At 48.7% G+C, this 20,929-nt stretch overlaps 1 protein-coding gene across 6 annotated transcripts in view; it reads left to right on the top strand.

The window, feature by feature from the left end:
- The window catches only part of MTMR3 (myotubularin related protein 3), a 75,091-nt gene extending 55,024 nt beyond the window's left edge, over nucleotides 1–20,067 (top strand). For 3 of the 6 annotated variants that reach the window (XM_065738796.1, XM_065738791.1, XM_065738793.1), the window contains 12 exons: nucleotides 4,749–4,954; nucleotides 5,175–5,306; nucleotides 6,867–6,978; nucleotides 7,777–7,972; nucleotides 9,589–9,774; nucleotides 11,129–11,299; nucleotides 12,169–12,314; nucleotides 12,990–14,388; nucleotides 16,014–16,124; nucleotides 16,559–16,647; nucleotides 18,031–18,057; nucleotides 19,835–20,067. In XM_065738796.1, coding sequence (XP_065594868.1) covers nucleotides 4,749–4,954; nucleotides 5,175–5,306; nucleotides 6,867–6,978; nucleotides 7,777–7,972; nucleotides 9,589–9,774; nucleotides 11,129–11,299; nucleotides 12,169–12,314; nucleotides 12,990–14,388; nucleotides 16,014–16,124; nucleotides 16,559–16,647; nucleotides 18,031–18,057; nucleotides 19,835–20,000 — 2,941 coding nt within the window. In that variant the 3' untranslated portion in view covers nucleotides 20,001–20,067. The remainder of the gene's footprint in view (nucleotides 1–4,748; nucleotides 4,955–5,174; nucleotides 5,307–6,866; nucleotides 6,979–7,776; nucleotides 7,973–9,588; nucleotides 9,775–11,128; nucleotides 11,300–12,168; nucleotides 12,315–12,989; nucleotides 14,389–16,013; nucleotides 16,125–16,558; nucleotides 16,648–18,030; nucleotides 18,058–19,834) is intronic. The other 3 variants (XM_065738792.1, XM_065738794.1, XM_065738795.1) reach the window with 3 other exon arrangements.
- Nucleotides 20,068–20,929: the final 862 nt, after the last annotated feature.

A 20,929-nucleotide genomic window follows, 5' to 3' on the forward strand; every position in this document is an offset into this window, starting at 1 on the left:
TACTGAGAGTTCCATATATCTGCCCACTCATCCTGTTCTTCAAAACAGAGAAAAGAACTGCTTGCTGAGCGTTGCAGGTGAAATTTAGACATTAGTAAAGTTGACAGATTCGTATGACCTAGGTCAGGCTGCAAAGCACCCTTCACATAGGGTAAGAACTTGTGCTCCAGAAGTGGAGAGCAAATCAGCCTGTGGCAGCAGACCATTGGTTTTGAATCCTCCTGTCTTTTCTTCTTTTTCTCCTCAAGAATCAAGTGAGAGCATCTTCTCCAAGTGTTCAATAATTGCTTCCATCTTCTGTTCCTTCTGTGATGGGAAAAATGGTTTCCAGCATATGCTGTTTATTTTAGACTTGGGTAATTGACAATTGTGGTAGCATGAAAGTGTTTGTATGGATAAAAGAGATCAGTGTCATTTGTGTATGATTTGTATCAGCACTGAGTGCCTCATTTCAGAGCTTTGTGCCTTTAATGCAGTTGTCATGTAATTGGGCACACAGCATGGGGAAGCATTGCCTCCATTCTCACTATGCAGGAGAAGTAATCACTTTCTTAGCATTCTTGGGTACAGCTGTGTTCTGGAGGTTTATGGGATGGTGATTTATATGGTTGAAAGACCTCACTGACTGGAATTGTTTAATTCCCGGCATTAATATTTGACAGCTCAGATGAGTCTACATATGTTAAATTACGACATAATATTTCACTCGTATCTTTGTTCCAGTGAGAGAAAAGTTTCCCTTTTTTGATTTCTTTTTCCTTTATCTTGACATTTAGTAATAGATTTTCGAGACATCCACTTCATTGTTCTGCACTCCAATAGAAGCCAAATCAGCTAGTGCTTGATGATCCGTGTGATTGGAAATCCATATATAGTTCTCTCTTTTATATATGTGACATAAAAGCAGCTTTTTTCCTTACTTTTGAGGGAGTAATGGGCAAAAGCTCATTTGGCATTATCATCTTTTGAAGGTGATTTGGGGACTATTGATTTCATTATTTATTGATCACATTTAATAACTCTGCTTTTATTGCTTTACTTCAGGGAGAAAAAGTACTAATGTTTTAAATCCGTCCAATAACTGCTCTCAGATATTTCCTGAGCACTGGGACAAGGTGGCAGCGAGGCAGGCGCTTGGCTACAGAAACCTCTTTGTTCTCATAAAGCATTCAAAAGCTGTGGCAGTATCCACAGTCTGGGAAGCTGAGCGGGCTGAGCTGAGAGGCAGCCTTCAAAAGCTGCTCCTGGATTGCGTCTTCCTGTGCTCCTAGGAGCCCTGCTTCCACCTGATGATCAGGCTTCCAGAAAAGCACGGCACCCAGCTTCTGCAGCTTTCCTCGCTGCTTGCCTGTTTGAAAACCCAGGCACCTGTAGAGGCAGATGAGTCTGGCCTGGAGCAGGTTCTGTAGCTTACCTGTCCTTGTTTCCAGGAAGCCAGCGTTAGGGAGAAACCGTTTGGAGTTTCAGTGAATGGCAGTATGGAGGGCTCCATCTTTGTTGCCTACATGTTAACCCAAGCTCCTGAGAGCCTGCTGAGCAACGAGCTGTGTCGGGCTGCCTTTGGCTCTCACCCTGCTGAAGGTTATTGGCCACGCAGGCAGTGCTGCTACCAGCACAGGAAGCACAGGTGAACAGAACTGTGTGTACTGCACTTGCTGAATTACTTTGGTGAATTACAGAAACGATTTCTTTGGTTGCAAGTACTAGTAGTTAAGCAGTGCTGTGCAGGGAGCTGTGTGCAGACCTTTATTACTGCTTCTTGTGGTCGCAAGGGCTTGGTGGATTTATTGCTGTACTCAGGAGTTTGCTTGAACAGAAAGATTAAGCTTATGCAGAGGTGGGCTGTACATCATACAGTTACACGGAGCTTTATAATGGTTTTTATAGTTACTGAGTGATGCACTAACTTCTAGTTTACTGTCTGTACTGTGTCTAGGAGGTTAGGATGTCTGAGTAGAAGGTTTGGTTTAATTTTTTTATTCACTTTTTGTTTTGTTACTGCAGAGTGGATGATGCCACTTTATCCTCTGCTCCATCCTTAGGGGCCTCAGAATCACACTTGAACTGTTTGCTATGTTTTGTTTGTTTTGAGGCTGGTTCAGTTGGAATGAGCATGACCTCCAGCATTACTGTCAGTAGAACTGTTTGCTGACTTCAGCTCAGGAGTATTAGGGTTCACAGCCATCAGTGAGCTCAGCTTCAGCACTGGTGCTTCTGTTACTCAGGGTGTAAAAGGGAGGCGAGAACCTGGAGATGAAAACATAACTGTTTATGATTGTGTGGAAATGATCCTGCAGGTAGCTAGTAATGAAATCCAGGAGAACATATGGGAGAGTGAATGAGCTTATCTAGGTATTCAGAGTAGAGTTATTGCATATATAACGATGTTTTATTTTCTTTTATTCTTTGTGCCAGCGTACCAGGGAGCTCGGCAGCCTCTCAGTGAGTGGCGTATATTTTTTGCTCAACTAAATTTTTATCAATAGCTCTGCCTCTGGAAGGCAGTTCATTTCAGCAGAAATACATTTTCCTTTGTGTGGAACTGGCTGGCACCTGCTGTAAATGCCGTGGCATTCAGATTGCTTTTCCTTTGCCTCTGTTAATGCAGTGTGTCAGTTGCTTCCTCTCAGTGAAAGAATTTTATATGAAACCATTACAAAAGAGCTATGGGAAGTACTTAAAATACGATCTCACCAAATAGTTCAGGATTCTGGGTTTTTCAGCAGCAAGCCTTAACCTGATGTTAGCACTGCTTGTGAGTGAGCTTGCTGCTGCTGCTCCCTGCTGTGGCACTGTGATGTGGCCGTGCTGAGCTCTGCCAACAGATAATAAACCAATTTTTGACACCGCCATAACCAATTTATTGGGGTGCACAGAGGAAAGAGGGAAGATGTGTAGGTGTGGGTGGGCCTTCTTCCTGGTCAGAACTGTCAAAGCTGACTAAATTTGCTTAAAGATTCAGCTCACCCTTACCTTTAGTGAATTTAAACAGCAGTTGGTGGACGTGAGGTTGGGATGGTCATTTTGTCTGCAGGAAAACTGTTGCCTTTTCCTCCAGTGTAACATTTAGGGTCTGTAGTTTGCACACCAGGACTGAGGAGGCTGTTTCCAATGGGGCTCCTGAGCAATGAGGGCACTGCCTTAAACCCACCTTTGTTGAGAGGATGTGTGTCTGCAGGCCTTAAAAACAGAAGGGAGTGCTAATGGTAGAATCATTCTGATGGGCTGTAAGGCAGGTAGTGAAACCTGGTGTCCTGCTCCCTGGTACTGCTCAGTCACCACGTGCTCTGTGCAGTCATGGCTCTGCTCTTCCTTTGCATCTCCACTTGCAGTGCCTTTCTTGTGTGGCTGAGGTCCTCTGAATCCAGGTTATGGCTGGGAAATGGCAAAGAGAAAGGTGTAAAAGCCAGGTGTAAGCAGTGCAGTGAATGGGAAATGGCATGTGCTGTTGGCGGCAGTGAGATGTGTCAGCGTGGAGGCAGCAAGTGAGAATCAAGTGGTAATGTTTGAGAACACCTTTTTATCTTATAGGAGTAGATGATCAATGTCTTAATCTCTTTTCCAGAGCACATTTGCAGTGGTTGGATACTCTTTGGTTATTTCAGATCTGTTCTTTGTGTCATTAATTAAAAAGAAACTAACACTAATTCTTCAGGCATTAAAAAAACCATCTATATGTATTTGATAGATTCCTCTTTGTCTTCATTTTCCAGTCCTCTGAAGTTTCATCAGTGTACAGAGTACTTAAAATTTATATCCCATTTTAGAAGTGTGTTCACTTAATGAACAGTTTTTCCTTTTTCATTGCTACTTAAGTGTCCACAGAGAAGTCAGTGTGCTTGTGCACTTCATTACCAGCCTGGCACCACGCTGCTGCTTATTTGGAGGAGTGCTGCTGGTGCTCCTAGGTGCTGTCCTGCAGGGTGTGGCTGGTGTGAGAGGCAGCAGGTGAAGCACAAGCCACAGAGGGGGAGGAATAGTGAAAACCACACCTTGTGCAATCTTAGAAGATTCAGAAGTGGCAGAGGCAGGGCTGCAGATGCTTAGCATTCTGAGAAACTAAACTAGTGCAATAATGCCTAAACTGAAGTGGCTCCCAGGTGCAGTTCTCCAAAGTGTTCCTGGACTGCCTTGGGTGCTTCACAGGTGGATTGGAAATGGATGCCGTCAGTGAGCAGGCTGGTTATGCTTGGCATTAAATGCCATCAAACAGAAGGCATGCCATGTTCTGCCAGCATTTCATACCAAAATCACAGCGTTCTTCCCAGATTAAATTAGCAGAATGTTTTGATTTAACAACCAGAAGGTCATCAAAGCATGAGTCTGTGGTTTTCCTCCTTCTTTCTAGCTTTGTAATTTAGCATGAGCTAAACTGAACTTTCACATTTAGTCTGTTGCACTGCAGCTGCAGGCCTGGCTAGCCAGGAGGTGTTGAGTACCCCTTTACTTTATGGCAGCCTGTTGTGAAATGTTCCCCAGCTTTTACTGGCCAACAGGTAGCAGTGTTAAGCAGGAAAATGTTTTGTTCCCCCTCACCAACATCAGCTTTGTCTTTTACCTTTCGGTGGACGTGTAGTGAGAGGCAGCGTTTTGAGGTGCAGCATGTGGAACACGTGCGCTGGATCACAGACTGGGGATAGCTGCTGAGCTGTAGGTCCCCAGCAGGAGTTAAACACCACAGGGAACTGTTTAACTTCTCATGATCGTTCAAGTTGGGCACTAATTCTTTCTGTTCTGTACTTTTTCAGGCACCAGAGCAATGGAGCTGTCATTTCCCGCTGTGGACAGCCTGAGGTCAGTTGGTGGGGCTGGAGGAATGCGGATGATGAGCACCTTGTCCAGTCTGTAGCCAAAGCCTGTGCCTCAGATTCAAGGTCCAATAGTAACAAACTAATGAATGGAAATTGTTCAAGAGATTTCTCCAATGGAGGAGACCTCTCTGATGTGGAATTTGGTAAGTTTGTCACTGCTCCTTTTCTGTAAGGCAGAGCTTTTATGTAAAGCTTCATCTCCTTTGTGTGCTGTAACAGATTGTATCCCTTGTATTTAATGAGGCGTTCTCTGATTTCTGTGTGCACAGCACATACACGCTGTGGGACTCAGTGAATCATTGTTGCAAACAATGCCAAGAGCATCACTTCAGTTACTCTTCAGTTGCTTATCTTCTCCCCCAGATTCCTCAATCTCTAATGCTTCGGGAGCAGAGAGTTTGGCAATACAGCCTCAGAAGCTTCTGATCTTAGATGCACGGTCCTACGCAGCAGCTGTGGCTAACAGAGCCAAAGGTGGAGGCTGTGAGTGCCCAGGTAAGCAGTGCTGCTTCACAGTTCTGTATTAAGTTGATCAAAAACATTTCCTTGAATATAATCACAGTGATGTACCTTAGCTACTGCATATTTAACAGACTGCGTGGGTGCAAGTACTGCTCATCTTGAAGAAAATTCTGGACGGTGGCAGCTGTCACACAGCCCTTGAAAAGGACAGGTTTCACTGTCAGTTAGGCGTGGTTCTCAGAGCACAAAACCAGCTGGTAGCAGGACTCAGTATGTGCTGAACTGTGTTGATCATCTTTCCCCTGCTGAGTCAGATACGTGAAGTGGTGTGAGACAGACACATCCACTGGGCCAGTGTCTGAACAATCTTTCAAATCTGTTAACTGTAAGGGATAGCAGTGCTCCAGAATGGCTGTGCAGAAGACAGCTTTTCAGCAGTTGTTGTAAAGCTGAAGCGTTTGGAAGCATTTGTGCTGTAACCCGGGGCAACTGAAATCCTAATCCATCCTGCATTTGTCATACGTTCACATTTATCACTTTCTTTGGCACTTGCAAATCGTTGGTGATATAAACAAGATATTATTTTATTGCTGTTGGATGTGAATACAGACTGTTAAAATTCCACGGCTGAATAATCTGAGAAAAAGATACCAGACAGAAAAATTGTTGATAAGGTAACAAAAGCTGTTTCAGCCATATATCCCTGGTTTGGTCTTTGCTGCAATAGCTGCACTTTGATAAATAGACACCAGAAGGAAGAGATGAATTTTCCATTTAGCACCTCACTATGAATAAATAGCTCATCATCATCACAGAGTAAAACTGCAAAATGGAAAGCAGAGTATACAATGAGTGTAATTTTCCTCATGTATATTGGTTCTTGAATTCTCTGTAGGAAATGTCCAGGCAGTTCCAATGTCACTCAGTAAATGTGACTTGCATTAAGTGCTGCATTTGTGCTGATAGGTTTTTTCCAGGAATTGCCACGTTTACTTCATCCTCCCAAGTGAAATGTTTTGTTTTATTTGTGACACCATTCAGTAAAGAGCTCAGAAATGCAGAGTCTGGTGCTGTCAGTCAGTTTGGACCGCAGTCCCTTATCCTGTCGCTAACAGGAAGTTCTGATTTGGGCCTGAATTTGTTGGGCTCATTAACATTTGGGCAATCAGATGATAGTGCATGATTCTAAGGGAATACTGGATTTTCTTACACATGCAATCAATATCCCATTCTAATTTGTGATTCTTTTCCTATTGTAGGAGAGATCATTTTATTGCTATCGTGTCATCATTAGAAGCAACAGTACAGAGCAAAGCTCAGGCCAGTAGTGGCCACTGCCTGTGCTGCTTCCCCAGCAGAGCAGCTGCCTGAGGGCATGCTGTAGCAACACCTGGAGGAATGCTCAGTAATTCTGTTGTCCCAGCTTCCCTGACTTTGAGTATTTCTCAGGTGTTGCTTGCTCCTTGCAGTAGAAAAATTCAGCATGGCAGAAGGATTGCAGTAACTCGTGGAAGAGCTTTCTTTAGAAATTAAGCTGAGTGCAGTTTTTAGAGGTTTTTAGTTTCTTCTCTCTTTCTTGGTATCCCCCTACAGAGTATTATCCAAACTGTGAAGTAGTGTTCATGGGAATGGCAAACATTCATTCTATCCGGAAGAGCTTCCAGTCCCTGCGTTTGCTCTGCACACAGATGCCAGATCCAGGAAAGTAAGTGGTGTTGGATGCTTTTGCCTCTGTTTACCTCTTTCTGTAATGTTTTTTTTTTCCTGCTGTTTTGTTAACTGATATTCAGGTATTGGTTTTTTTTTTCCCCTTACTGAGTTTCCCATGCAGAAATACAAAGCTGTACTTTTCATTTTCATTCATTTTCAACCGCATTTGTTGGAGTATTTTCACTGAAGTAAACATAGAGAATGAGATCTGGAATCCTGTTTTAGCCCTGGATTTTGATCCTGGAATCTTATTTCTTTCAAATGGACTTCTGAGTGCTAGCTTCCTCTAACCTGAGCTTCCCAGATCTTTAATCTTTGCAGCCTGGCTCTCCTTCAGAGCATTCTAGTGCTGTTCCACATACTTGGTGCACTCATAGTGGCTTCTCAGGGAACATAGCCCTTCAGTGCTGTGGGATAATGAGCCTCTAGTGACCATCACCTCAGGGGCTTCTGAGGTTAGGTCTTTGTTAGGGCACTGCAGCTGCACCAGTCCTGTTTCCCCTACCACACCCTGTTTTGAATCTGTTGCTAGATGTAGCACGTGGTTTCAGAGCAGATCCAGAATAGCTGTCCATTCTGAGCTGACAGGAAGGTCTCCATGCTGCTGTGGCTCTCAGGGTGCCCCTGGCACACCTCGGAAGGCCTGGCGGTAGTTGAGGTGTGCATTCACAGCTTATCAAAGCACAAAGTTAATAATGGTTCTGCTTTGATTCGATGAATTCAGAGGTTCAAACCTGGAATCATTTTAAAAGACCAAAGGTTGTCTTCCTTTGTTTTTTGTTTTTTTTTCTAGTTGGTTGTCAGCTCTGGAGAGCACCAAGTGGCTGCAGCACTTATCTGTGCTTCTGAAATCTGCACTGCTTGTGGTTCATGCTGTGGACCGAGACCAGCGACCTGTCTTGGTGCACTGCTCGGATGGCTGGGACCGAACCCCCCAGATCGTGGCTCTGGCCAAACTGCTGCTAGATCCCTACTACAGGACCACAGAGGTTTGTGGGCCATCTGTTAATGCACGAGGTGGTCATCGAGTTTGGGTTCCTTTCCAGGGAAGCTTGTATAAAAAAGAATAAGTACAGATTTCTCCGCTGGAAGCAGCGCAGGAGCTAGAAGGAGTTATCTAACAGTAGAGTGCAGATACAGTTACATGTGGGTGTAAATATAGTCTGTAATTCAAGAGCAGATTATATTTTTCCCCTTTTCAGTAACTGCCCAGTCATGGTGTTCCTTTCCCCATATTTAGCTTAGGAACATGGACTACAGAGTGCTTCTGGCACAGTTGCAGTTTCTGAACCAACTTCTGGTGCAAAGCCTTTCTGTCTTTCTCTGTTCTAATTTTCTTAGCTATGTATTTCTCCAGTTTCATTTTTGTTATCCCTTGTCACATAGTTATAGCACTGTTGCTTTTTCAGCCGGATTTTTTTCTTCCGCGGCTTTCCAGCACTGTGGGATATGTGATGGCTGGATTCCACCTAGCAGCCCACATTCAAGATGACTCTGTTGTGTAGAACAGAAGCGTGTGTCTGGTGCTGTAAGCTGCTGTTTAAGCCCTCAGACACATGAGGACCAGGAGTTGAAGCCATAGCAGTGCCTTTAGGAGGAAACTGTGGAGACTTTCTCAGATCCGTTTTCACATGGGTTCTGGAGGTCAGCATCCACCAGATCCAAACGTACTGCTGCCTTTGGCACGGGGCTCCTGCTCATCCCTCCTCTGTGGTGTCATTTCCTGTTCAAATTGAGTTCTTCTGTACGTCCTTTTCCTGCCTGCCTTTCCACCACCCCATCAAGGGAACTGTAAACTGTAACTGGCCACACAAGAATCAGGAGTGTTCAGAGAAAGGAATTCCATCTTTGCCACTCTCAGGCTTTACAGCTATCAGCTTTTCTTTTTTCCCTTCCGAATTACAGCCATTGGCTTACTAGAGCGCGCTCTACCATTTGTCATTCCACTAAGAAGCAGTGCCTTCCTAACGTGGTACATTTTAGGTTCTTTAAGACAAGTGTCACAACCAGGTACACTACACACTACCTTGGGATGTGCTTTGCCCTTTGAGTTTGTGTGAGAAATCGTGCAGTTTGACCTCTATCAAACTTGTGGCTGTGCTACTTTTGATACAGATGTAGGCAAGCAATCTCTGTGAGTGTGGATCTCTTGTCATGGCTAAATTGTTGTCTTTTTTGACAGATAAATCTCTCCTTTATTTTCAAAGGAGAGCTTTAAAATTTCCTCTTACATCCAAGTGAAGGTTACCATTATCCAGGATTGAATCAGGATGTGAAGTTCCTGCTCACCCCTGCCTTGCCAAGATAGGTCTTACATCAAGGTCTAGCTTCCTTGTGAGCCAGAGGATGTAGTGATCTGTCTTATTCCTTTTCCTGTCCACGTAAGCTTGGAAATTCATTTCAACCCTAATTTCACTGTGCAGCATTTAGGAAAATAGAGGTACTGGGTAAAGGAGAAAAGGTAAAAGGTGGGGACTGATTCTGAAGGGAAGTCAGAAGGAGTGAGGAGTCAGCACTGAGATGAGCCTGTGAGTCTCAGACTGTCTTAAAAGAAAAAAAAGTCGAACTAAAGAGGAAATTTTCATCAGTGCTTTTATTTCTGCAGGGCTTCCAGGTGCTGGTGGAGATGGAGTGGCTGGATTTTGGCCACAAGTTTGCTGATCGCTGTGGCCATGGTGAGAACTCGGATGACCTCAATGAGCGCTGCCCAGTGTTTTTACAGTGGCTGGACTGCGTGCATCAGCTCCAGAGGCAGTTCCCTTGCTCTTTCGAGTTTAACGAAGCATTCCTTGTGAGTTGTGGCTTGAGAGCTTGCTGTTTTATAGACCACTCCTAACCCAGTACCCAGGACTAATGTACTGAAGAGCCCTGAGGGGTTTCTGTCTGTGATGGGAGATCTGCAGCCTGATAAAGGACATGGGGACGCTGCCCCGTGCAGCAGGCTGAAGTACTTGTATACTTTGTGGAGCCTGGGGTCTGTTTGCTCTTAAAACAGAAGCAGGGCACTTAAGGGCTCCTTGTAAACTTTAGAGAATGAAGTAAATGATATGAATTTAATCATTTCACTTAGGAGTTGCTGAAGTAAGTTCAGTGTAATGCACCCACACAACATAAAATTGTTTGCTGGCAATATAAACTTCCCTCTACTCTGATCTCATTGGGAGTTGAAGAAGGCTCCTCTAAGTACCCCTTCACTTTACCTTTCCATTCAGCTTTTCTTTCTTTGCTGAGATGTGCAAGATGTACCAGTTGTATTTATTTTCTCTGGAAGGGGACAGCTCTCCTATCAGTAATTGGAGTGTAAAAAGTGATAGGAGTATCAGTAATTTCCCTAGGACTGTCATGGTCAGTTTTTAAGGCTGGGAAGCAAGTCTCTGGGAAGGTGGCACTTGCTGCCTGTAGAACTGGTAACCTGAGGAATAAAGGCTTTATGGAGTGCCTGATCCTCTACGAGATCAAAGCACGCTGCTGTGATTGTGGGTGACTTGTGTTACTGCTTGCCAGCTCGGCCACGTAACTGAGTTTGTGTATGGCCCTAGCTTAGCTCAGTTGTGAAATAGGATACATGAGATTGTAACTGGATCCCCAGCTCAGTGCAGCTCGGTGGGAGCTGTGTGGGAACATTCCCTTAATGTTCTTGCTGCCTTACAGCACAACCCACAGTCTGCTGGCACTGTTCAGATACTTAAGGTTAGGTTCATGTTAAGCTGCTTGGTCAGGTGTTGAGCAGAGAGTGGAGTGGGTAATGATTAGGATGTATGCTATGCACATCTGTACCCACACAAATTAACACACGTTCCCACCATTCTTTGTCTTTCTGCTGATGCATTAATGTTTTATAGCTTATTTCCTCCAGATCTGTGAGCTTTAAATTAGCAAGACTTTTATACATGACAATAGGCTAATACTTGCCTTTATATTTTATTTTTTTCCTTGAGTTTTGAGTTTTTCGTTATGACTATAATGTAAATCCTTTTGCAGTTTATTCATAAGGAGACACACAAAGAATTCCATGTTTATTTATATATCAGTCTTTGGGAAGGCAGTGCATTGCCCTGTGAGGAAAAGGTTTCTTTTCTCTTAAGCACTCTTGCATTAAGCTGATGTCTCCTGCCATCTGACTCTATTTGTATTGGTCTCTGCAGGTCAAATTGGTGCAGCACACCTACTCTTGCCTCTTTGGTACATTCCTGTGCAACAATGCGAAAGAGAGAGGAGAAAAACACACTCAGGAACGGACCTGTTCTGTCTGGTCTTTGCTGCGGGCAGCAAACAAAGCCTTCAAGAATCTGCTCTACTCCTCCCAGTCAGAATCTGTATGTATCCTTCCTTACCCACCTCGTGGGAGGGCTCGTGCCTTTAGGAGGTGCCCAGCTTGTAGCAGTAGGACGTCCCATGGTTTCACTCACCATGAGTACAGTGCAGAAGTAGTGCACCCTTCTGGAAGCACTCAGCTCTCCTCTTTGATATACAAAGGGGCACTCTGTTCAGTTTCATGTTTCAGGTCTTGCATGAGGCCTGCTGATATTTGAGGAATGTCAGATGCAACCTCAGATATTTCTCTGCCCTGGAAACACATTTTCTGTAACTAATGTTTCTGTGCTTGACACGTGGGGCTTTCAGAGCTAAGCTGTGTCAGGAGTGTCATAAAGTGACATACAAACCTATTAAACTTAAGTCTAAACAGAAGAAGTATCTAGGATCATTTGGGATATTTCTGTTTCTCATAATACTTCCTCATTTTCAGCTTGGCTCATTGAAGCTTGCAGGGAGGGGTCTTGCAGTTCCCCTTTGTGTTTGATGCAAGGCATTTAGGCAGAGCTGTGCTGTGGTGGGCATGGCATGTAAATGACCATCAGAGGTCACCGAGACAAGGGGAGCACGGAGTCTTATAAATATGCAATGGTTTTTGTTTGTAAAATATCAGATGCCACAAACCTCACTGTAAGGACTGTGCTGGGATTTTGCATGTGACAGCTGAGGCTTACGGTTGTTCCTCAGAGGAAAACTAAAACATGGCATAGTAGGAAGGAGTTTGTCTGCATTTGCTATAGAAGGATGAATTCAGGATTCACATCAGCCCTGTGTCACTGCCTGTCTCCTCTGTCCCACTCGGATCTGAACAGTGTACCCTGGGAGCAAGCAGTTGCCATTTCTGAACGCTGTGTGTGTTTTTCCCTCTCAGGTGCTGTACCCAGTGTGCCATGTGCGTAATTTAATGCTCTGGAGTGCTGTTTACCTGCCCTGCTCTTCCCCCTCCACACCTGCTGACGACACCTGTGCCCCATACCCTGTTCCAGGCTCTAGCCCTGAAGATCAGCCCCTGGGCAGGTGAGCCTAGAGCTCAGAAATCCCGTCCTGTAAAGTAAGATCAACAGAGAATATTATGGGATATTAAGAGGAGAATACTGTTGGGTGGGAAGTGTTTTTCACAGGTGTATTTGTGGGGCTGTTTGACTGACTGACCAAAAGCAGTCTTTCCTTGTTTCAGGTTTGAAAGCTGTTAAGTTTCAGAAGTCAGGGCGTAATGAGTACAGTGAATCTGAGAGATCAGAAAATGAGTTATGCTGTGGGCATTGCCTGGCTTTGTGGCAACCTTCCTATTGCTGTGAGATATAAGCTTTTATTTGGCTGTCTTGAATTTCAGCTCTTCTGCATAACTTTCTTTGCTTTGTTGTTTGTTTGCAAAGCGATTCTTTGCACGCGTTGATTAGGAGGTGTGAGCAGACTGCAAACATCTGTGCTCTGTGGTAAAGGGATCATTCTGGGAATGTTTGAAGTCTGATTTCAGTGTATTTTCCTAATGGCAAACAGAAAAGTTCTGAAGCTGCTTTGCAGTGCCGCTGGTCCAAGTGCTCCTGGACAGCAGTGCACAGAAGTCCACCAGTGTGCGGGTGGTTACCCCTCCTGACTGCGGGGGTGGACTGTAAGCCACGGTAGCTGAACTTCAAAAATAGAGAGTAGAAATCCCTGACTTTGTATTCTGGCTGTGTTTGCATCGTGTAGGCTACCAAAGACAAGATCCTTCGACAATCTAACCACAGGCTGTGACAGCAGCGTGCCTGCAGCCAACCGGCGGAGCAGCGACCCCAGCCTGAACGAGAAGTGGCAGGAGCACCGGAGGTCCCTGGAGCTGAGCAGCCTTGGGAGCCCCGGGGACGATGCGTTGGATGGGGACGGGCTGAGCAAACAGGGCAGGGCCCCGCTGGGGGCGGAGCTGTCCGTCGCAGCTGGTGTGGCAGAGGGGCAGATGGAGAACATTTTGCAGGAGGCCACCAAGGAGGATGTCGTTCTGGAGGAGCACTTGAGGGGCAGCCTAGAGACTGCAGGTAAAGGGGATGAGAACGCTTTGGATAAGGAGAAGAGGACTGAAAATCTCCGTGGGTATGTCAGCCAAGTGTGTGAAAAGGCTGAGGATAAAGGTATTGTCCTGAACAATCCACACCCGGTTTCACAAGGTGCTTGTGAGCTGAAAGGACACCAGGGTGAGCATCCTGATCTCAGTAACACTATCCAGAAGTTACCTCAGGTGAAAGGACTACAGACTGTTCCTTCGGAGAGTTTTGTAAACAGAGACACGCAAAAGGACGTGGAGGAAGGGGTGGGCAAGCCTGAAGGAGGAGGAGAAAGCGTGCACGGCGTGTCACAGGCCAGCCTGCTCTCACCTCTGGTGAGCCTGCACGAGGACAGGACATCCAACATTGAGAGTTCCACAGAAACCTTAACAGAGAGCCAAGCAAAGCAGGAGCTGATGGCTAAGGGTGCGTGCCACAGGCAGCAGATGGACAACAGCACCGACGAGCTTTCACGGACTATTGAGAAGAGGCCAGAGGGGGAAAGCACGACAGACCTCCAGAAACTGGGCACTAGAGTACATAGGACTTCTGGTAGCAGCAGCACACACATCCCGATGCCTTCCCCTTGTGCCTTGCCTTTAGGTGAATGTAAAGATGAGGTTGTGTGTAACGGAGAGCTGGAGCCTGAGAACAAGATGACAGAGAAGCCAGCAGGGCTCGGCATCGTGCAGAAATACCACGCCACAAACGGGCACTGTGTGAACGGGGAGGACGGGAGGATCAAGGCCTCTCTGAGCAGGCAGGTCTCTGCTGCCAGCTGTAGCTCTGTGCAGTTCCACTTGAGGAACTTGCACCAGAAATGGATGATCAGTCATGCTGGGAAGCAGCAGGCGGCCGGCAGCCCGGACCAGCCTGCCCGGAGCCACCTGGACGACGACGGGATGCCGGTGTACACCGACGTCATCCAGCAGCGCCTGCGCCAGATCGAAACTGGGCATCAGCAGGAGGTGGAGACCTTGAAGAAGCAAGTGCAAGAGCTGAGAAGCCGCTTGGAGAGCCAGCTCCTGAACAGCTCCTTGCGCCTCAACGGTGATTACGGAGACGAAGTGGTAAGTGGGGTGGAAATGGGGCCACTGCCGGGCTGCTGTTCGGTGTCTGACCTCCTTCGGTCAGGCAGGGGCGTTCTTGTCCAGATGGGGTTTGTGAAACCTTCGAGGTCTTTCTGAACAGGAGCAAGCAGATCATCAGAGGACTCGGTGGATGGCATCACTGATGATTCATGTTTTCAGTGTATTTCAGTCTGACCAAGAGCATGGCACAGCGTTTCACAGTGTGTGTGTGTCACAGGGCGTGCTCTGCACTGCCTCATTCCAAAACCCCACGTGCTTTACCTTTGTTTTCATATGTGGGAAGGAGGTTTTCCTATGGATGTGAATGCCGTTTATTGGGGCAGGAATGCAGCTCTGATCTCCTGGTGCTTTGCATGCTGAGGGTTGGAAAGGTGCAGCAGTGGTTGCTCTGTTAGCTCAAAGCCAAGAAGAAGAGAATAGGAAGGGAGAACTGCCTGAGGAAGCGAGGGGAGGAGGAGAGGGGCACGAGGAGTGAGGTGGAGAGATGGAGGAGAACCTTCAGCTGCCTTCAGGCAGTGTTGGCCTGGGGTTCCCAGGTTGGTGTAATCCTTGCTAAAAATGTCCTACGTACACGTTGAATTTGCTTTATTTGCCTGCAAGATTGGGAGAGGGAAGAGTATTTTTAAGGGCTTTCCAACTTCTGCTTGTTTAGTGTAATATTGTGCAGAAGTGGGAGAGGTGCTGGAGTGTCCCAGGTTGAGAAGCATGCTCAGGACCTTCTTGGCTGTGACATTAGAGCAACAGGCAGAGCTCTTCCTGGGCACCATTTTCAGCTGAGTCTCACGTCGGGTGTTTGATTCCCTGGAGGAGTGCTGATGCTTTGGCTTTGTTCATTGTGCCCCAGTTTGTGAGGGCCTTCTCCGGCCACACCGTGGGTGTGGGATGTTTGCCACAAAGTCACCTCTTTTTAAATCCCCATCTCTGCTTTCTGTTTCTGCTTTGTCTTGGGAGGAAGAGGGCTTTCTTTGTACATCCAGAGGTGTTCAGTGCTCATGCACAAAAACACGTGAGGTTTTTTTTCCCCATGGTTTTAAGTCAGTTAAACTGCAGCACTGCCAGAGCAGGGTGTAGTGAGGAAGCATTACTCCCTGGGTGCACGTGGCTCAGGTTCTGAGCTGTCCCTGTGTGACTGGGCATGTGTTTTCCAGAACTTCAGACAGCAGGGCATGTATGCAGCACCGGTATTTATCCTGAAATTGAAAGAGTCTTGGAAAAGAAGCACAGCTATGACACTGGAGCCACAGATGGTAGCTGTTCTGGTTACTCACCCCAAGTGTTGTCAGAACGAGATGCTTAGCACAGGAGAAAGTGGATTTGGAATCCATTCTGGCTCACATCACCCCATTGTCAGAGAGCCCAATCCTGACCTGTTGGATCTCCTTTATTTGCAGCTCACCTCTCACGAACCGCTTCAGCCTACGGCACTGAGTCCCACTCGCAGTGCTGGTTTGAGCTGCTGGCATCCACCCGTGCCATGCAGACACAGCCTGCTCTTCCTCAGCAGGAGGTTCCCTTCCCACTGCTCCCCACAGCTGGCCAACTTTTATTTGTGTGCAAGTAGGAGTATGGGATAGTTCTGTTCAGCTGTGTTTGTTTGCCAACAGACTTCTATACCCGACTCGGAAAGCAATCTGGATCAGAACTGCTTGTCTCGCTGCAGCACAGAGATTTTCTCTGAAGCCAGCTGGGAGCAGGTGGACAAACAGGACACAGAGGTACAGACTGAATCCCTTCAAGTCACATATCCTTCTGGTAGGATGGGATGTTCATCATCACTCACATTATCCTACACCCCGTGGTCGTGTGGCACCCGTCCCCTGCTCGCAGTGTGAGCCCTGTGCTGTCAGTGGGCACTTGGTGGAGCTGGGGCTGAGCCAGGGGAGGTGAGCTGACCGTGGTGAAGCCTGTTGGCCTGGACACCTCTAAAGCACAGAGAGCAGCCAAGGGAGCCGCACTGCACGGCTCCGCTGGTTCGTCTGAGGGCAGTTAGCATCAGTTCTCCAGGGGAAGGCTTTGGTCTCTTCCAGTGCTGCGAACACTGAGTTTCTGCTTTTAAACAGAACAGGCTTTGCTCGGGCTTCGTGAGCTGAGGTGTGCTGGATTGTTGCTGTGTGACTGTGCTGTCCCTGACACGTTTGCCTTCTTGCAGGTGACACGATGGCTTCCGGACCACCTGGCTGCACACTGCTATGGCTGTGACAGCGCGTTCTGGCTTGCCAGCAGGAAGCACCACTGCAGGTATGTGAGGGCAGAGCGTGGTTCTTCCCTCTGCTCCTAAGCCAGGAAGGGCTTCACTGTGCTGTGAAGGTCCTCGGTGAAGGGTGGGTGCTGGACCAGGAGTTTGAGCGGCAGGAACTGAGCTGAGAGCACAGGACAGCTCCTGCTCAGCTCCAGCTGTCTGTTCAGCACCTCCAGTGCTGTATTGAAAAGCCAGTTGTGGTGTGTGCTGCACCCCGGCCCACGCAGATCCCAGTGGTTGCTCTCTGCTGGGTTTGGAGGCAGCTGGCTCTTCAGCTTTTTAAGTGGATGACAATAATTTAACAAATACTGGTGTGTTTCTTTGCATTCAGTACTGCAAACACACGAGCAGCAGCTTTCTTCCATGGCTGGCTGATAACCTTCTGTAACAGTTCTCCCTTTTCGCTGAGTTACTTTTGTAAGAGAAGCTGAAATAAATGCTCTCTGTGTGGTTCTCCATCTTGGTGCAGAGGCCACAGTAGGTGGTGCAGGTCGTGGGAGCTTAACGGGGAATGGGACGGGGCCTTTGGATTAGGTGGTGCTCAAGCTTTGGGAATCTGCAATTCTGCCTCAGTTTTATTGCAAGTAAATCCCTATTCCTGATTTCTGGACATGAGAAAACGATTACAAGAACTGTCACTTAAAGAGATGGCAGTCGTCACGCTCTGATGCTTCACTGCTGTTTGAAGCAGTGAAGAGCCCTAAGCATCTTGTGTCCTTTCTGTACTTTGCTCCACTTCCAATACTTGTACAGAGGAGCAAAGCAGGGAAGAAGATGAATGAGATGGATTTTTTTCAAGTTTCATATCCACTGCGTGTGTGCAAACTTACCCAAGTGTGTCTTGTGGCTTCGAGTGAAAGGTCCAATTGCAAAGCATACACATCCAAGGGGTTTCAGAAGAGTTCAAGCAACATCTTTGTGCATCCTCTCTCTAGTGCTGTCTGCTGTGAGGTGCTCCCCCATCCCTGTCTCCCTGCCCCCAGCGTCCCCAGCCCAGCTCACACTTAGCACCTGCACTGCAGTTTTCCAGGCCTGGACTCTGGACACCACGAGGAGTTAAGACTGACTCGATTTGAGTTCTGTTGCAGATTTCCCCGTGGTGTCTTTGTTCCTTTCTGTGAGTGCCTGATGGAGGTTAAACAGGCTGTCCTTGTGAGCCCTCCTTGGTCGTGGTAGGGAGCAATAAGAGCTGCCATCCTGACCGCCATGAAAGCCCAGTATCTGCCCAGTGTGCATTGCTGCAGTGACCAGCCTGAGCCTGCTTACCACCTTAGCTGGGAACACGTTTCCAGTGTGAGCAGGATGAAACACCCGTCTTCCTTCATCGCTGCAGTTTCCTTCTGTTGCTGTTCCCCTCTGAGCTCTTTCTTCCCTCCTTGCAGGGGCACTGAACGTGTTGATCAGATCTGGTGAGCATTTACAGCAGCCTCTGTCTGTTGTCTGTCTGCATTTTCTTGGTAACTTCTCTGAACTAACTCAGTCTCTTCCCCATTTTCCACCTGGCTGGAAGCACCACGGATGAGCAGTGGGAGGATTCGCCGTGTGTGGGTGTCACATTGATGCCAGCAGGCTTCTGTTTCCACAGGAGGGCACTGAGGCTTGGCTTGTGGTAGCTGGGACTGTGGTGTGGATGACACTAACTCACCATCAGCAAGTCGTGTGTTTGAGTAGCAGAATGCTTCGGTGCTGCCTGCGAAGAGCTTGTCCTTCCAGTTGAGCCGTCACGCGTTTCATTCTTCTCTCATTTTTGATTCTTGCCCTTTCTGCATTAATGTGGGTGAGGTCAACCTGTTGTCAAGCCGTGCAGGCACATACGTGTTGGCAAAAAAGAACTGCCACTGATTTTGGAAGGACTGTGGCAATAAGAGGTGTTGCAGAGCTGGTAGAGCAGTGCCTCCCCGCAGCATCGGCGATTCGGTGCAGAGGTCTGGGCGGTGTGATTTTAATGCCCCCAGTGGGGGAGGTCACTGCTCCGTGCTTTTAATGTCTCAGTGGAGCACTGGGGTACAAAGAGTGCAGCTCAGGGGAGGCGGTTCAGAACGCTGTCCTCTGTCACACAGAGATCAGACAGGTGTGTGTTAGGAAGCAGGTGAGCTGCAGCAGCAGGTGGCTGTTGCAGTCCCTCTGGTTGCTTCTGACCGCGTCCATCCGCGTTTTTGTGGGATAACTGCTCTGTGAACAGCAGATCGAGGAGCTGACAGCTGCTTTCCTGCGTGGGTTGGTTCCACTGCTGCTGGCTTTGCTGGTAGCAGTTCCTAACAGACTCCTGAAGACTTCCAGAGCACCATCCCCAGCTGGCTATGGCCGCAGCATTACGGTGTGTGATGGCTGTGCAGGGCTGAAGGATCAGCAGTGGGAAATGGCATTTCTGTGCTGGCTGCTTCCATCAGTGCCAGCATCTGGGGGGCTCTGTCAGTGAAGGGTTAATCAAAGCTGCTGGGTGTGAGCAGAGCTCTCTGGCACTCTTGGCAGCAGCACATCTTTCCCAGCACAAATCTATAGAGCCATAAAGTCCCTATGCTGAAGAGTTAATGAGGAAGGCATCAGGCGTGGAGGGGAACTGCAGAGAGCAGGCCCGGCGTGCTGCTGTGGGGGCAGCAGGGGGCTGGGAGGGCTGCAGGAGCAGCAGTGACAGTCCCCACACTGCGGTGTGACCCTGCGAGCTGCATGCACCTTGTCCTGCTCAGCATGGCAGCCCAGACCCTGCCCTGCTTTGCATGGTCCTCACTGAGGCCGTCCCCTCTGTGCAGAGCGTGGGATGGTGGGAGTGCAGCTGGGGGACGGCACAGTGGGGGCAGTGGGAGAATGGCATCAGCTGCTTCTGCTTTGTCTGTGCCATGCCCGGTGCTGCAGGGCAGTGGGGGCAGCAGTGTGCAGCCCCTCGTGGGATGTGTGAGCTGGCACTGCCCTGCTCCACGGGCAGGGAGCTGCCCCGGGGTGACACGAGGTGCTGTGTGCAGGGCAGCACTCACTGCTGTGTGAGCTGCCTCGTGTGCTGTGCTTTTCTTCACACTCCTCTCTGTGCCACGCGGGGGGGGGGGACTGTCAGCGCATCCTGCTGGGGGGGATGGGCAGTGTCAGGGCCGGGCCCTCCTCAGCACCGGGAAGGGTAACGCTGCAGCTCGGGGCACTTTGTCAAGCTGCTGCTAATTTTGTCTTTTCTGTTTTTCCTGTTCCTGACGTAAGGAATTGTGGGAACGTGTTCTGCTCCAGCTGCTGTAACCAGAAGGTGCCCGTTCCCAGCCAGCAGCTCTTCGAGCCCAGCAGAGTCTGCAAATCGTGCTACAGCAGCTTGCAGCCGAGCAGCGCCAGCCTTGACCTGGACAAACCCATCACTGCCACATCCAACTGAGGCCCACCCCAGGCAGAGGTGTGACCTCGGTGGGCTGAGAGTGGAAGGACGAGGGGCGAGGGTCGCTGCCCGGGCCGTGCTGTGCTGCAGCGTGGGCTCCTCCTCTTCAGCCCTTCTCCTTTCTGTCCTGTCGTGTGTGTGTGCGTGTATGCGCCTGCGCGTGTGTATATATATAATAATATATATGTTGGCTTGTTTGCTGGAGGATTGTAGAAGTGGGAAGGGAGCTGGCACCGCAGCCAGGTTTCCCTTTGTATTTCACTGCCCCACTGCTGAACTGCGTTGCAGACAATTTTATGGAGGAGAGGAGACGATGGGAACCATTTAACTGTGCCGGGGAGCGGCCGCAGCCTCAGCGCTTTCAGTCACTCCTGTTACTTCCAAACAAGGAACCGCTGTTTGGAATTCGTTGCTGCTAGAAGAAGTGGGAATCTCCTTCCCAAGAGAGCACTCTCCCTCTCTGTTCTTAGAGTGGGCTTAGCTGTCCTCGCTGTGTGAGGGGGAAGCGCTCGCAGGGCGCCGCGCGGCGTGGGGGGGCGACGTGGGGAGGGGCCGGGCACTGCCACTGCAGTTCTGTACATGCAGTTCCTTACTTAAGAGCGGGCGGGAGAGAGGAGGGCCCCGGAGCTGCGCCCTCGCCCCACTGCAGGGTGGCTGGCTCAGCACTGAGCTCCTCGTGGGGCAGTGCGGGCGCAGCCTCGGCCCTGCTGCGGTGCTGCACGCCGTGGCCCTGAGGAGCGTGCTGCCGTGCGCTCCCCGGGTGGGATTCCCGTCCTTCCGTCCGCCCCGACGGGAGTTGCTGTCGGAGCCGCCCCAGTACAGCGCGGCTCTCCGGGACGTGCCCTGAGGTGAGTGCAGGGAGTCGGGCCGTGCTCCGTGGCGGGGCAGCGCTGCTCAGAGCTCCCCCCGCTGCAGCGCTGCTCTCCAGG

The sequence above is a fragment of the Cyrtonyx montezumae genome, unplaced genomic scaffold (assembly GCF_038088225.1).
Source record: "Cyrtonyx montezumae isolate F1298 unplaced genomic scaffold, pur_monq_1.0 scaffold_23, whole genome shotgun sequence".
Taxonomy (NCBI): domain Eukaryota; kingdom Metazoa; phylum Chordata; class Aves; order Galliformes; family Odontophoridae; genus Cyrtonyx; species Cyrtonyx montezumae.